The sequence below is a fragment of the Notolepis coatsorum genome (genome assembly GCF_963971535.1).
Source record: "Notolepis coatsorum genome assembly, contig: SCAFFOLD_487, whole genome shotgun sequence".
NCBI lineage: Eukaryota > Metazoa > Chordata > Actinopteri > Aulopiformes > Paralepididae > Notolepis > Notolepis coatsorum.
In genome coordinates, this window is record NW_028171192.1 from 56,719 (window position 1) to 73,764 (window position 17,046).

A 17,046-nucleotide genomic window follows, 5' to 3' on the forward strand; every position below is an offset into this window, starting at 1 on the left:
TGGGAGACCCATGTTACTGACCAGACACTACATCAGTGATGGCTGTTTACTGCAGAGTGGAGGGACTGAGAGACCCATGTTACTGACCAGACACTCTATATCAGTGATGGCTGTTTACTGCAGAGTGGAGGGACTGAGAGACCCATGTTACTGACCAGACACTCTATATCAGTGATGACTGTTTACTGCAGAGTGGAGGGACTGGGAGACCCATGTTACTGACCAGACACTCTATATCAGTGATGACTGTTTACTGCAGAGTGGAGGGACTGGGAGACCCATGTTACTGACCAGACACTCTATATCAGTGATGACTGTTTACTGTAGAGTGGAGGGACTGGGAGACCCATGTTACTGACCAGACACTCTATATCAGTGATGACTGTTTACTGCAGAGTGGAGGGACTGGGAGACCCATGTTACTGACCAGACACTCTATATCAGTGATGGCTGTTTACTGCAGAGTGGAGGGACTGGGAGACCCATGTTACTGACCATACACTCTATATCAGTGATGACTGTTTACTGCAGAGTGGAGGGACTGGGAGACCCATGTTACTGACCAGACACTATATATCAGTGATGACTGTTTACTACAGAGTGGAGGGACTGGGAGACCCATGTTACTGACCAGACACTATATCAGTGATGGCTGTTTACTGCAGAGTGGAGGGACTGGGAGACCCATGTTACTGACCAGACACTCTGTATCAGTGATGTCTGTTTACTGCAGAGTGGAGGGACTGGGAGACCCATGTTACTGACCAGACACTATATATCAGTGATGGCTGTTTACTGCAGAGTGGAGGGACTGGGAGACCCATGTTACTGACCAGACACTCTATATCAGTGATGGCTGTTTACTGCAGAGTGGAGGGACTGGGAGACCCATGTTACTGACCAGACACTCTGTATCAGTGATGGCTGTTTACTGCAGAGTGGAGGGACTGAGAGACCCATGTTACTGACCAGACACTCTATATCAGTGATGGCTGTTTACTGCAGAGTGGAGGGACTGGGAGACCCATGTTACTGACCAGACACTCTGTATCAGTGATGGCTGTTTACTGCAGAGTGGAGGGACTGGGAGACCCATGTTACTGACCAGACACTATATCAGTGATGACTGTTTACTGCAGAGTGGAGGGACTGGGAGACCCATGTTACTGACCAGACACTCTATATCAGTGATGGCTGTTTACTGCAGAGTGGAGGGACTGGGAGACCCATGTTACTGACCAGACCCTCTGTATCAGTGATGGCTGTTTACTGCAGAGTGGAGGGACTGGGAGACCCATGTTACTGACCAGACACTTTATATCAGTGATGGCTGTTTACTGCAGAGTGGAGGGACTGAGAGACCCATGTTACTGACCAGACACTCTATATCAGTGATGACTGTTTACTGCAGAGTGGAGGGACTGGGAGACCCATGTTACTGACCAGACACTCTATATCAGTGATGGCTGTTTACTGCAGAGTGGAGGTGCTGGGAGACCCATGTTACTGACCAGACACTCTATATCAGTGATGTCTGTTTACTGCAGAGTGGAGGGACTGGGAGACCCATGTTACTGACCAGACACTCTATATCAGTGATGGCTGTTTACTGCAGAGTGGAGGGACTGGGAGACCCATGTTACTGACCAGACACTCTATATCAGTGATGGCTGTTTACTGCAGAGTGGAGGGACTGGGAGACCCATGTTACTGACCAGACACTCTATATCAGTGATGACTGTTTACTGCAGAGTGGAGGGACTGGGAGACCCATGTTACTGACCAGACACTCTATATCAGTGATGTCTGTTTACTGCAGAGTGGAGGGACTGGGAGACCCATGTTACTGACCAGATACTCTATATCAGTGATGGCTGTTTACTGCAGAGTGGAGGGACTGGGAGACCCATGTTACTGACCAGACACTATATCAGTGATGGCTGTTTACTGCAGAGTGGAGGGACTGGGAGACCCATGTTACTGACCAGACCCTCTGTATCAGTGATGGCTGTTTACTGCAGAGTGGAGGGACTGGGATACCCATGTTACTGACCAGACACTCTATATCAGTGATGGCTGTTTACTGCAGAGTGGAGGGACTGGGAGACCCATGTTACTGACCAGACCCTCTGTATCAGTGATGGCTGTTTACTGCAGAGTGGAGGGACTGGGAGACCCATGTTACTGACCAGACACTCTGTATCAGTGATGACTGTTTACTGCAGAGTGGAGGGACTGGGAGACCCATGTTACTGACCAGACACTTTATATCAGTGATGGCTGTTTACTGCAGAGTGGAGGGACTGGGAGACCCATGTTACTGACCAGACACTCTATATCAGTGATGGCTGTTTACTGCAGAGTGGAGGGACTGGGAGACCCATGTTACTGACCAGACACTCTATATCAGTGATGGCTGTCAGACTGTAGAGCTATTCAACACTTATTTTATCAGAAAGACACCACTTACAGCATATTTAGAGGTTTAAACTGACTGAATTGATTTTTAAAGTGCTTTTCAAAAAACATTCCATGTTCCTGGGGCACCACAGAAGCTAAAAGCAGATCTTCGTATTTCAGTGCAAACTCTAGGGACCCTAAGTGTTTAAGCCCATCACCAGAGCGGGTATGATGAGGCCAGAGCTTCAACCCAGCAATGAGGTGATGTAGGGGGGGGGGGGGGGGGGGGGGGGATCACCAATAATGGTGATACGGTACAGTGTATCTTCAATGGGTTCATACGCCCGGCTCCTGTGTCCTGTCATGCAGGAGGTGGCCTCTTAGAAAGTGTTTATTGATGTCATTCTTGCATATAGATTTTCTTTTGCCATTATCTCCTATAGTGGCCTTCACGTGAAACTGACACAGTGCGGTTTTAAACGTTAACAGTGTCGCTCTCAGTGATGCCACAGATTACTTGTACAAATAATCTGATTACTGATTACTCCTTTAAAAAGTAATCTAGTTACTTTACTGATTACTTGATTATCAAAGTAACTTAGTTACTTTGAAAGTAACTAGGTTACGAAGTCGTCGTCGTCGTCCCCCCTGCTGTTGCCACAACATAAGAATGACAACAGTTTTTTCTCTCTCTCTCTCTACCTCTACCTCTCTCTATCTATCTCTCTCTCTCTCTCTCGCTACCTCTACCTCTCTCTATCTCTCTCTCTCTACCAAATCCATTCTGAGACAACGGACTCAGTGCGTACTCCGCAAGTTGCGCGTAACATGAATCTCTCTCTCTCACTCTCACTCTCACTCTCGCACTCTCTCTCTCAAGTAGCCAAATTACACTATAAAACGAATTAGATAGTTGATTCAACTTCATGCTGGGGGGGGGGGGGGCAGCATCACTGTTTCGGACAAAAACCGTATAAATAAAATCATCAAAAAGGCTGGCTCAGTGATTGGCCTTCCTCCTGATTCCCTGGAGATCACCATAGTCAAGCGAACGAGGACTAAACTGAACACCATTTTATCTTTTGTAGGCCACCCATTGTTTAGTATCTTCGATGCTCTGCGAAGCTCATTTAGTAACAGATTGCTGATTACTGATCTACTGAGCGATTGAGAAGGTCCTTTGTACCTGCTGCGGTAAAAAAAAATTAACGAACACCGATAGCACTGTGTTAAGGCTCTCCTATTGTGTTGTGTATCCTGTAGTGTATTGTATCATGTAACTGTGTCTTTCATGTGTATTTGCTCTGGTGGCAAACCATGTTTCCCGTCGGGGATTAAGAAATAAACCATACCATACCATACCATGCTGAAGCCATTCTAAAATCAACTATAAACGTACTGTAAACATGTGTGTGTGGCTGTGTGCGTGCGTGCACGAGCGCACGTCCCATCTCCGGTCTAGCCGACTGTACCCCTGGCTCTCTTATCATCAGCATTATGAGATAGTAACTAAATGGTAACGCACAGCCACTTGGAAAAGTAACTGTAATCAGATTACTGGCTTGTAAAAAGTAAGTAAGTTAGATTACTATTTACTGAAAAAGTTATCAGATTAGAGTAACTAGTTACTTAGTAAATAGTTACTGGCATCACTGGTCGTTCTGTTGTGAGGAGGACATGTGATAATCCGACGTCACGTTTACCAACGTGCTCTGTGTCCTGAGAGGTCACGGGGAGGTCACCCGGTGGAGAGCAGACCTCTGATGAACGGCAGACACTATTTTCGATAGTAATTAGTCATTTCCTCACGCGACTGACTACTCAACTTTTTCCGATGCAATGCACAGAGAGTTCACATTATTGACACCGATTAAACACCGGTAAACAACCGTGTTTTGATAGGGTTAGGGTCTTTACTCTTGGCTACATTTTTAAAAAAGACACAACATTAATTAATATGTTCCTGTATTGATCGATTTATGACAAGAACTACTAAATCCATATTTAACACTGCCATTTGAAAGAGGAGATTAGGCCCTATCCATAGATGTATGACTTGGACATAATAAGGTAATTTATAGGCCTGATATTATATATTCAAATGCATTATAATTCAAATCGCATCTGTCCGGATGGCAGAATTCAGTACTGTATCTACAAATCCTTCTGTTTAATCATCTTCCCGTTATTCATTTGCTTAGATTCTTTGTACACTTGATCTCAAGAAGGTGCTGCATGAGTGGAATCGGATCACCCGCGGTGTTATTTACTGTCAAAGATGCAAAGAAAAATTATCATTTATATTCTCCTTTGTTTCATTACGATTTACTCAAGCATACTGTTGTAGTAACATACACAATATGTCTGACACTGGGAATACATTCCCTGAGGTCCATAGATGTTCCTAGATACCAAGACCACTTGGGCATGTACTGTACTTTTAGGCGGATTTTTCTGAAAATAGGGCTTAACACTAGCACAGCCGACAAGGGGTCACATGACCCCTAGGCATTTTCAATAAATGTATCCTCGTCACTCGGTCGAGCTCAATGACTTTTCCTAAAAGTACCCATTTTATCTGGCACGGTTTCTGACATTTCAAAATGACATCAGGAAAATGGAATTAGAACGTTATTTCAGCTATTTCTGCTGAGCGGCCACCTCCCTCCCTCCTTGACCCTCCCTCCCTTTCACTCTCTCCCTCCCTTTCACTCTCTCCTTCCCTTTCTCTCTCTCCCTTTCTCTCCCCCCTCCCTTTCTCTCCCTCTCTCTCCCTCCCTCTCTCCTTCTCCCTCCCTCTCCCTCCCTCTCTCTCCCTCTCTCTTTCTCCCTCTCTTTCCCTCTCTCCCTTCCCTCTGAGGACAACAGCAGAGAGGGTAGGATCTTTTAACTGAATAATACTGTGTACATCATTTTGAAGTGTGTGACTAAATTGTGTTGTGGAAATTGTTTGTAATTAGTTTCACCCAGCTGACAGAAACTGGAGGTGTGGCCTTTGTGCTTGTAGTTAAGTGGGCACTTGTGACAGTTTTTCTGCTTAAATACCAGCTTTTTCTCTGTTGGATTCATTCTGAGGACAACAGCAGAGAGGGTAGGATCTTTTAACTGAATAATACTGTGTACATCATTTTGAAGTGTGTGACTAAATTGTGTCGTGGAAATTGTTTGTAATTAGTTTCACCCAGCTGACAGAAACTGGAGGTGTGGCCTTTTGCTGCAGGTGTCACTCATCAGTAATTAGTGATAGTGATTTAAAGACTTGCTGGCTTAGCGTCAGCGAAGCGTTGAGAAACGAAGAGGGACAAAGAGGAGGAGTTTTCCTGGAGTTCTCCTCAGAGGGATCCACCGATCCACCCAGTGCTAAGTACACCATAATCCCATATTTCCCTCCCACTCTGCTATTTCCCTACTATCTCGCTTCCTCCCTACCCCCTTCAACCTCCTCCTACCGCTCTTGACACCACAATGTGCCTCATACCTATATCCACAATCTGCTCCTCAAGAACAGAATCAACCCATCCACGCCAGTTTGCTAGCAACCCGGCTAATCTCTCCTACCCTCCTACAGCCACTAATACACCTGTCACAGTACAGGGAGGCTTATGGAATTGTCAATCAGCAGTCAAGAAAGCTGACTTCATTACTGCCTACGCCCATAGTCTAAATCTGCAGCTCCTGGCTCTAACTGAGACTTGGATAACCCCCAATAACTCGTCAACACCTGCAGCATTATCTACAAACTATAACTTCACTCACACACCTCGACCCTCCAGACGGGGTGGAGGCACTGGCCTCATGACATCTCCTTCATGGGCTACAAACCTAACACAACTCCCAGAACTGTCACTCTCCTCCCTCGAATATCATGCAGTATCTGTCTCTAATCCTTTCAATCTCACCATTGTTACACTCTATCGCCCTCCAGGTCCCCTCGATCACTTCACAGATGAGCTGGACATGCTTCTAAGCTCCTTACCGGAAGATGGTACCCCGCTCCTTCTATTGGGCGACTTCAACCTGCCTGACTCATCTCAGTCGGTCCCAGTGGTCTCCCTCCTACAACAATTTGACCTGACTCCCACTGCCATGCCTCCCACCCACAAAGCAGGCAACTCCTTGGATCTCATATTTTCCCGTAACTCCAGCATCATTAACACCACGGTAACTCCCCTACATGTATCTGACCATTCCTTCATATCCTTCTCACTAACTCTCATGCTTAACCGAAAAGTCTTCACCCCAACTCAAACCGTCTCACTCAGACGCAACCTGCCCTCCCTATCCCCCTCCACCCTCTCCTCTGACATAATATCCGCTCTACCTTTGAGTGACACCTTCTCTGCTCTCCCCACAGAGATGGCAACCTCCGCCCTCCTCTCAGCCCTTGCAACCTCCTTCGACAAGCTCTGTCCCCTCGTTGAGAAACCTGCCCGCCGTTCCCCACCCAGTCCATGGCTGACGGATGCAGTGAGAGAACAAAGACAGGTCCTGAGAGCGGCTGAGAGGAAGTATAGAAAGTCAGGCCTCACTGCTGAGATCGACACATATCACAACCTCTTGTTAACATTCTCCAAAACCATTACTAATGCCAAAGCTTCTTTCTTTCACCATAGGATCGAGGCCTCTGCCAAGAATCTTCGCAAACTGCATGCTACCATGTCCTCCCTCCTCACTCCCCCCCCACCTCCTCCTCCCTCATCTTTTTCTGCCGAAGACTTTGCGATCTTCTTTGAGGAAAAAGTGGAGAACATCCGCAGCTCCTTCTCCCAACCCCCACCCATTCCAAACGCTGAATCGAGAACCTCATCCTTCACTCTGTCATCTTTCTCTCCCATTACAGAAGCCGAGACCCTGACACTGGTAACGTCGAACCGTCCGACTACATGCCAGCTGGACCAGCTACCCTCCCCACTCCTCCAGACCATAGCACCGGACATCCTCCCATTCCTAACTGCAACCATCAACTCCTCACTCAACTCGGGGGTGGTCCCCACCTCCCTAAAACAAGCCAGAGTCACGCCCCTCATAAAAAAAAAAACCCAGAACCCCACCGTCATAGCCAACTATCGCCCTGTCTCTCTTCTCTCCTTCCTTTCTAAAACACTTGAACGTGCTGTATCCAACCAACTTACTGCTTATCTCTTACAGAATGACCTCCTAGACCCCAATCAGTCTGGCTTCCGGACTGGCCACTCCACAGAAACGGCCCTCATTGCGGTCACAGAGGCACTTCACTTAGCAAAAGCGAAAGGCCTCTCCTCTGTCCTGATTCTCCTAGATCTATCTGCAGCCTTCGACACAGTCAACCATCAGATCCTCCTCGCGGCCCTCGCAGGAATGGGAGTGGCTGGATCTGCGCTGACATGGCTGACATCATACCTCAATGACCGCTCCTACCAAGTGTCATGGAGAGGGACTCTGTCGGCCACCCGCCCCCTCCGGACGGGTGTCCCCCAGGGCTCGGTCCTAGGACCCCTTCTCTTCTCCCTCTACACTAAATCACTGGGTAACATTATCACGTCTCATGGCTTCTCATATCATTGTTATGCCGATGATACTCAACTCTTCCTCTCCTTCCCTCCCTCAGATATCCACGTCTCTGAGCGGATCTCGGCCTGTCTGTCCGACATCTCCGCCTGGATGACGACCAACCACCTCAAACTGAACCTAAGCAAAACAGAATTGCTCCACCTGCCGGCCAAATCCTCCCCCCTGACCGACCTCTCCATCACAGTTGAGAATGCAGCTGTGACCGCGTCGCCGACCGCCAAGAACCTTGGTGTTGTCCTCGACGACCAGTTGAACTTCTCTGCTCACATCGCAGCGACAACCAGAACCTGCAGATTCCTCCTGAGCAACGTCAGAAGGATACGCCCCTTCCTGACAAAAGAAGCCACCCAACTCCTCGTCCAATCAACAGTCATCTCCCGCCTCGACTACTGCAACGCACTGCTAGCTGGCCTCCCGGCCACTGCCACCAAGCCTCTTCAACTCATTCAAAATGCAGCGGCCCGCCTGATCTCAAACCTACCGAAGTCGGCCCATGTCACCCCACTTCTTAGGGACCTGCACTGGCTCCCCATTGCTGCACGTATCCGCTTCAAGGCCCTCGACCTAGCATACCGTGCGGCAAAGGGAACCGCTCCCGCCTACCTCCGGTCAATGGTCTCTAACTACACACCCTCAAGACCCCTACACTCTGCATCTTCTGGCCGCCTCAGATGTACTCCTATCCAAGCTCCCGGAGGATCATCAAAGAGAAGCCGCCTATTCTCAGTCCTTGCCCCACAATGGTGGAATGAACTACCCATCCCAGTTAGGACAGCCGAATCCCGTCCAATCTTTCGCCGTCGACTAAAGACTCACTTCTTCAACCATTATCTGAAATGATGAAAAAAAAATAAAATAAAAAAAAAATCTAACCCAGACTAACCTTAATGTCATGCACTTGTCCTAATAAACTAACCTACACTGTAACACGCAACACTTTGATGAACATTGTTACTCAGCTGATAGAGTTATACCCTTCTTGCTGTCTTGTCGCACAGAACTTGTAAGTCGCTTTGGATAAAAGCGTCAGCTAAATGACTAAATGTAAATGTAATGTATACCTCCCTCTCCCTCCTTCTCACTTCCTCTCCCTCCCTCCCTTCCTCTATCCCTCCCTCCCTCTCTCCCTATCTCTCCCCTCCCTCCCTCCCTTTCTCCTTCTCCCTCCCTCCCTCCCTCCCTCATTGACCCTCCCTCCCTCCCTCATTGACCCTCCCTCCCTTTTCTCCCTCCCATATCCATTCAAAAAGGCTGTCGGGTCATCTGACCCGTTTCCGGCGGGAATTAGTGTAATCTTCTCCATGGCTGTGCTAGTGTTAACGGGTTAATGCAGTCCGTTGACCGTTGTGTCCATCTACTGAATAATACTAGCAGGCTCTGTTTACATCGTGAATACGCCACTCAGATAGTCAAGACGTGTTGGGCTTCCTAAGGTGGCTTTATAACAATAGCCTGCATTGGAAAAAACAGACTCTTAGGGGGAAACCCTTTTTCATATCCCGGGGATGACAGCTACCTGCATTCAACAATATGCTTCTGTCAATCTCTTTTTGATTTACAGAGAAAGTTATGAGACTGTCATTCGATTTTTTTTTTCAACCCACACACGTCCAGAAACGGAATCCCAATGTGAACTGTAAAGATTGTAGTTGCCCCTGACAACCCCACCACCCACCTGCTTGTGAAACACTTTATTCACCCTGACACAATGAATCCACAGGGAATTGTCTGGACGCAAAAGAAGACACATCGAGAACGTACACGCCGATCGCATTAACTGACACGCTGACATACACTGACGACTTGACCTCGCGTACACGAGCACCGCAGACAATAGACAGAGAGGATAGAGAGACTTTTTAACTCTCATTGATTGATTGATTGATTGATTGATTTTATTTATGGATCCAAAGACAGGACAAATCCAAGGGAGGACGTGCAAAAGTGACAACACGTATCTCCAGCACGGTCCCCGATGCTCTGACCAAAGGACTTAATATACAAATAACATTATAAAACAACACATACAGGAAAAAATCCAATACAACAAATCCATGTTCTACATATCTAAAAACAAGTCAATATCATCCTGACCAAATACCATAAAATAGCGCATTTCTTATACCATCGTTAAAACAACAATACAAGTATGACCGGACACTACACTATCTATTTATTACAAACATATTTGAACTACATCCCTACCTCATTTTTACATTTTGCATTTTTAGAAAAGGTTTGTATTTTGTACTTTATTTTGTACTGTAGGTTGTACTTTTGTTTGTATAATGTTGTATATTGTATATTCTGTATAGTGCTTGGACTTTATTCTCTTTACTTTTTCACTGTATATGAATCACATTCTCAGGGGACTCACACAGAACCAAGCATTTCACTCTAATGTTCATGTGGGGGGGGGGGGGGGGGGGCGACACTGGCTCGGGAGGTAGAGCAGTCGTCTGGCAATCGGGAGGTTCGCGGTTCGATTCCCGCTCCTCCCCGGGGCTAGCGTGTCCATGTGTCCTTGAGCAAGACACTTAACCCCTAATTGCTCCCGATGAGCAGGTTGCCACCTCGCATGGTTGCCTCCGCCATCGGTGTGTGAATGTATGAGTGAACGGGTCAAATGTGAGGAACAAAATATAAAAGAGCAGCCATTTACCATTCATGTACCTTATATGTGACAAATAAAACAGAACTGGAAACATGACTACACACACTAGTAGGTACATCACTCTGCTACGGTACACACGACGGCATTTGGTGCGTGTGGCCGCGGAAGGAACCGTGAGGTAAATGAGTTGAAGGCGGGCGCAGCCGGCCCCAGCGATAAACATATACCTTCAATTCATCTCCCGGTCGCGCTAACAAATTGGTCGTCTCTTGTCAAACAAAATCAATGAGCGCACTGGACCAGAGAGGCAGTGAGTTCATGAACGTAGAGATGGAAGTACTGTGCACACCGGGGGGGGGGGGGGAGAGATGGAGGGAGGGAAGGAGAGAGAGAGAGAGAGGGACAGAGAGTGAGTGGGAGATGGGGGAGAGAGGGAGGGAGAGAGAGGGGGGAGAGAGAGAGAGGGAGAGCGAGGGAGGGAGAGAAAAAGAGAGGGAGGGAGAGAGAGAGAGAGATAAAGGGAGGGAGGGGAAAAGAGAGGGAGGGAGAGAGAGGGAGAGAGAGAGAGCAAGAGAGAGAGAGAGAGAGAGAGAGAGAGAGAGAGAGAGAGAGAGAGAGAGAGAGAGAGAGAGAGAGAGAGAGAGAGAGAGGAAGAGAGAGGGAAAGATAAAGAGAGGGAGGGAGAGAACGAGGGGGGAGAGAGAGAGAGACAGAGACAGAGAGAGAGAGAGAGAGAGAGAGAGAGAGAGAGAGAGAGAGAGAGAGAGAGAGAGAGAGAGAGAGAGAGAGAGAAAGAAAGAAAGAAAGAAAGAAAGAAAGAAAGAAAGAAAGAAAGAAAGAAAGAAAGAAAGAAAGAAAGAAAGAAAGAAAGAAAGAAAGAAAGAAAGAAAGAAAGAAAGAAAGAAAGAAAGAAAGAAAGAAAGAAAGAAAGAAAGAAAGAAAGTGATGTAGAGCTGTTAACACAATAGGTTTCTTCTATATAACGCCATAGTTTATTGTTCGTTGTTTATTGGGATCCCCATTACCTAGGCAACAGCTATTCTTCCTGGGGTCCAACCTAGAACAAAACATCAACATACACACTGTAAATACAATTTACAAAGATTTAACAAAAGAAGAGAAGAAAAGAGGGAACACAAAGAAAGACAATAATGGACACTTTACAATAAATAGTGGCGTTAAGAAATACACACACACACAAACAAATAGTTGACACATTGAAATAATAATAATAATAATAATAATAATAATAATAATAATAATAATAATAATAATAATAATAATAATAATAATAATAATAATAATAATAATAATAATAATAATAATAATAATAATAATAATAATAATAATAATAATAATAATAATAATAATAATAATAATAATAATAATAATAATAATAATAATAATAATAATAATAATAATAATAATAATAATAATAATAATACTAATAATAATACAAATAAATAATAATAATAATAATTCCAAGAATCAAACAATAGAAAAGAAAAAGAGAATAACAAACAAATTTAAATAAATAAAATATTGGATACTTGGGGAAATCGGGCCATCATAGCAGCATGGGGGACGGGGGAGGGGGGGTACAGGTATGGGCAGGGTAATAGTAGAAAGACATAAATATAGGCGATACAATTTGATCTGAATATAAATATTTGAGAACAAATAAACTGTGTAAACAATATAATTAACTCAGAAAAATAAACAATGTAAACAAAGGTGCAGATAAGGGTCTGTGTGCCCTATCGGTTATATTATACATTACAATACATATAGGCAATAAAAAAATAATTGCTGAATATATACTATGAGTGAGAGTAAAAGTAAACAGTATACACTAGGTGCAGTATACACAAGGTGCAGTATATACAAGGTACAGTATACACAAGGTGTAGTATACACAAGGTGCAGTATACACACTAGGTGCAGTATACACAAGGTGTAGTATACACAAGGTACAGTATACACAAGGTACAGTATACACAAGGTGCAGTATACACAAGGTGCAGTATACACAAGGTACAGTATACACATGGTGCAGTATACACAAGGTGCAGTGTACACAAGGTGCAGTATACACTAGGTGCAGTATACACATGGTGCAGTATACACAAGGTGCAGTATACACAAGGTACAGTATACACAAGGTGCAGTAGACACAAGGTGCATTATACACAAGGTACAGTATACACAAGGTGCAGTATACACAAGTTGCAGTATATACAAGGTACAGTATACACAAGGTGCAGTATACACAAGGTACAGTATACACAAGGTGCAGTATACACAAGTTGCAGTATACACTAGGTGCAGTATACACAAGGTGCAGTAAACACAAGGTGCAGTATACACAAGGTGCAGTATACACAAGGTGCAGTATACACAAGGTGCAGTAAAAACAAGGTGCAGTATACACATGGTGCAGTATACACAATGTACAGTATACACAAGGTACCCTAACTGGCATGATATACGTCATACGTTGTAGTCTGTGCATGTTTTGGTGGTTAAGAGTCAGACACACTTAGTGGTTAAGAGTCAGACACACTTAGTGGTTAAGAGTCAGACACACTTAGTGGTTAAGAGTCAGACACACTTAGTGGTTAAGAGTCAGACACACTTAGTGGTTGAGAGTCGTACAGTAGATACTATATCTATATATCTATATCTGTACATATCTGTAGATACTATATCTGTATCTGTAGATACCATATCTGTACATATCCCGTACCTACTCTTATTAGTTACGCTGCTGGCCAGTATGACTGAGTGTCTTTATAGCTGTATCACTGTACATATTAATACTACAACTCTGTACATACATTTGATTAGCACTATTATAGGAGCCAAAGCACTCATGAGTTATACCTTATTTCTATTGGCTTAGTTGCCTACACTGTTAAAGTCTACATTTCAGAATACAATGGGGCTTAGCTGTATATTTAGGTTATTGTATTATATGAATGTTTATATGTTTATTTTTATAACCTTACATAGAAACGGCATTAGGAATATTGATTGGATTTAGATAAAGTCATTGAACCGTCTTATTTGTCATAATAGAACATTCTAGACCATTTGTGATGTCACAGTATGATGTCATATAGAACATTCTAGAACATTTGTGATGTCATAATAGAACATTCTAGAACATTCGTGATGTCACAGCATGATGTCATAATAGAACATTCTAGAACATTTGTGTATCTATATATCCACAATTGTCTCAGAAGATGTCATTCTGCATCTTGAAACGGTGCTGAGCAGTACTGAACAGATAGACTAAACAACACAGATTGAAGCCTGTATTTCTAGACCAGGGTGCCTTGCCGACCGTTTTGCAGTAGAAAGAGCCGGCGAGTTGAGTTTTACGGCTTTCAGGTGTGGAGGAATTTTGTCACGTGTCGAGTCGGGGGGTGATTTTTGGAGACTGGGAAAATACAGTTTTCTTATCTTGTAGTAGTGACGTGAATATTTTGTAGTTTAGGAAAATAGCTTTAGGATCACTTCTGTAAAGAAAGACTTCGCCGTGGAAGAGAAATAAACCATTTGGATATCTTTGTTTTACACCGGAGCGGCTGTGGACCTTATTTTTTCTTTATCAACGAACGTACTGATGAACGTACTCACGAGTAAGCAACTTTAACCAGTAGAGTGGACCGTCGGCCCTCGTATTAGTAAGAAAACTCTGTTCCAAGAGGAAAAAGGAATCGACACGAACTACTGGAGCACTGAAAGAAGGATAACAACAAAATGTCGGAGCCCGGGAAGGTTGAAATGACATCGGACGAGGTGCCTAGGGAGGTTGAAGTGACATCAGACGAAATGCCTTACAGAATTAAATGTCGAAAGGTGACAATGGATGAGAAGGACATCGACGACATCTGGGACCTTCTCAAGAATGGCATCCGGGAGCTGCAGAGGAAGAGTAACAGCGGGCTGAGCTCCGAGGAGCTGTACAAGAACGCCTACAACATGGTGCTCCACAAGCACGGCGAGAGGCTCTACACGGGCCTGCGGGAGGTGGTCACCGAACACCTCGTCGACAACGTACGAGAAGATGTCCTCGGCTCTCTGAACAATAACTTTCTCCAAACACTGAATCGAGCCTGGGACGACCATCAGACTGCCATGGTGCTGATCAGAGATCTCTTCATGTACCTGGACCAAGCGTATGTGCAGCAGAACAACGTGGAGAATGTCTACAACCTGGGCCTCGTCATCTTCCGGGACCAGGTGGTGCGACACGGCTGCGTCCGGGACCACCTGCTGGACATGATCGCCCGCGAGAGGAAGGGAGAGGCGGTGGACAGGGGGGTGATTCGGAACGCCTGCCAGATGCTCATGGTCCTGGGCCTGGAGGGCAGGTCGGTCTACGAGGAGGACTTCGAGGGCCCCTTCCTCGAGATGTCGGCCAAGTTCTTCCAGCTGGAGAGCCAAAAGTTCCTGGCGGAGGACAGCGCCAGCGTCTACGTCAAGAAGGTGGAGGCCCGGATCGACGTCGAGGTCGAGCGGGTGCTGCACTGCCTGGACAAGTCCACGGAGGAGCCCATCACGAGGGTGGCGGAGAGGGAGCTCATCTCCGAACACATGAAGACCGTCGTGGAGATGGAGAACTCCGGTCTGGTCCACATGCACAAGAACGGAAAGACTGAAGACCTGGGCTGCATGTACAAGCTGTTCAGCCGCGTGCCGAACGGCCTGAAGACCATATGTGAGTGCTTGAGCTCGTACCTGAGGGAGCAGGGCAAGGCCCTGGTGTCGGAGGGCAGGAACCCTGTCGACTACATCCAGGGCCTGCTGGACCTGAAGACGCGCTTCGACCGTTTCCTCCTGGAGTCCTTCAACAACGACAAACTCTTCAAGCAGACCATCGACACAGACTTTGAGTACTTCCTGAACCTCAACTCCCACTCGCCAGAGTACCTCTCTCTCTTCATCGACGACAAGCTGAAGAAGGGGGTGAAAGGGCTGACGGAGCAGGAGGTGGAGTCGATCCTGGACAAGACCATGACGCTGTTCCGCTTCATGCAGGAGAAGGATGTGTTCGAGCGGTACTACAAGCAGCACCTGGCCCGCCGGCTGCTCACCAACCAGAGAGTCTCCGACGAATCCGAGAAGAACATGATCTCCAAGCTCAAGGCCGAGTGTGGCTTTCAGTTCACTTCGAAACTGGAGCAGATGTTTAGAGACATGAATATCTCCAACACCACCATGGATGAGTTCAGGCAACACCTACAGTCCACAGGGGTGTCTCTATGCGGCGTTGACCTCACAGTAAGAGTGCTCACCACCGGCTACTGGCCCATACAGTCGGCCACGCCCAAATGCACCATCCCTCCCTCTCCCAGACGCGCCTTTGAGGTCTTCAAAAACTTCTACCTGAAGAAACACAGCGGCCGACAGCTCACACTCCTGCACCACCATATGGGCTCTGTGGACCTCAACGCAACCTTCTACGGGGCCATTGAGAAGCAGGGCGGCACGGAGGTGGGGGTGGGAGGGGCCCAAATGACGGGCTCCAACACCCGGAAGCACATACTGCAGGTCTCCACCTTCCAGATGACTATTCTCATGCTCTTCAACGACAGAGAGAAGTTCACCTTCGAGGAGATCCAGCAGGGCACTGACATCCCCGAGAGTGAGCTGGTTCGGGCACTGCAGTCGCTGGCCGGTGGGAAGACCACGCAGAGGGTCCTGACCAAGGAGCCCAAGTCCAAGGAGATCGAAAATGGCCACGTGTTTACGGTCAACGATCAGTTTACGTCCAAACTGCACAGAGTCAAAATACAGATGGTCGCCGCCAAGAAGGGCGAGTCAGACCCCGAGAGGGAGGAGACGCAGCGGAAGGTGGACGACGACAGGAAACACGAGATCGAGGCGGCCATCGTCCGGACCATGAAGTCCAGGAAGAGGATGCAGCACAATGTCCTGGTGGTAGAGGTGACCGAGCAGCTCAGGGCGCACTTCCTTCCCAGCCCCGTGGCCATCAAGAAGCGTATAGAGGCCCTAATAGACAGAGAATACTTGGCGCGGACGCCCGAGGTCAATAACGTCTACACCTACGTGGCATAGAGCAAGACGGCCTGTGTGTGTTTGTGTGTGTGTGTTTGTGAGAGAGAGCGAACACAAGTGTATAGCAGCCAAAGCACTCATGAGTTATACCTTATTTCCAGTGATGCCACAGATTACTTTTAAAAATAATCTGATTACTGATTACTCCTTTAAAGGTGTCATGCAGTGCTATTCCTAGCACTATTTGGGCAACTTTACACACTTCCTGTGAGTCTATGTAACACATGTGTAATTTTTATTCCAAAAATAATCATTGTTTTATATTTCTAATCTTGTACTCAAAACCAGCATTTTTCAGCCTAATGAAAGCAGGCTATTATTGGCTTGGCTCCACCCACACTTTGAGTGACAGCCAAATAGCTCCGCCCATCTCCCCGTCATTCCATCCAGGT

At 46.3% G+C, this 17,046-nt stretch overlaps 1 protein-coding gene across 1 annotated transcript; it reads left to right on the top strand.

Annotated features, from left to right (window-relative positions):
* Nucleotides 1-14,332: 14,332 nt before the first annotated feature.
* Nucleotides 14,333-16,654, top strand: LOC311248322 (cullin-3-like; the record flags this gene model as incomplete). The annotated part of the gene is made up of 1 exon (XM_084339225.1): nt 14,333-16,654. The coding sequence occupies one exon, from the start codon at nt 14,333-14,335 to the stop codon at nt 16,652-16,654; it is 2,322 nt and encodes a 773-aa protein (XP_084195351.1).
* Nucleotides 16,655-17,046: the final 392 nt, after the last annotated feature.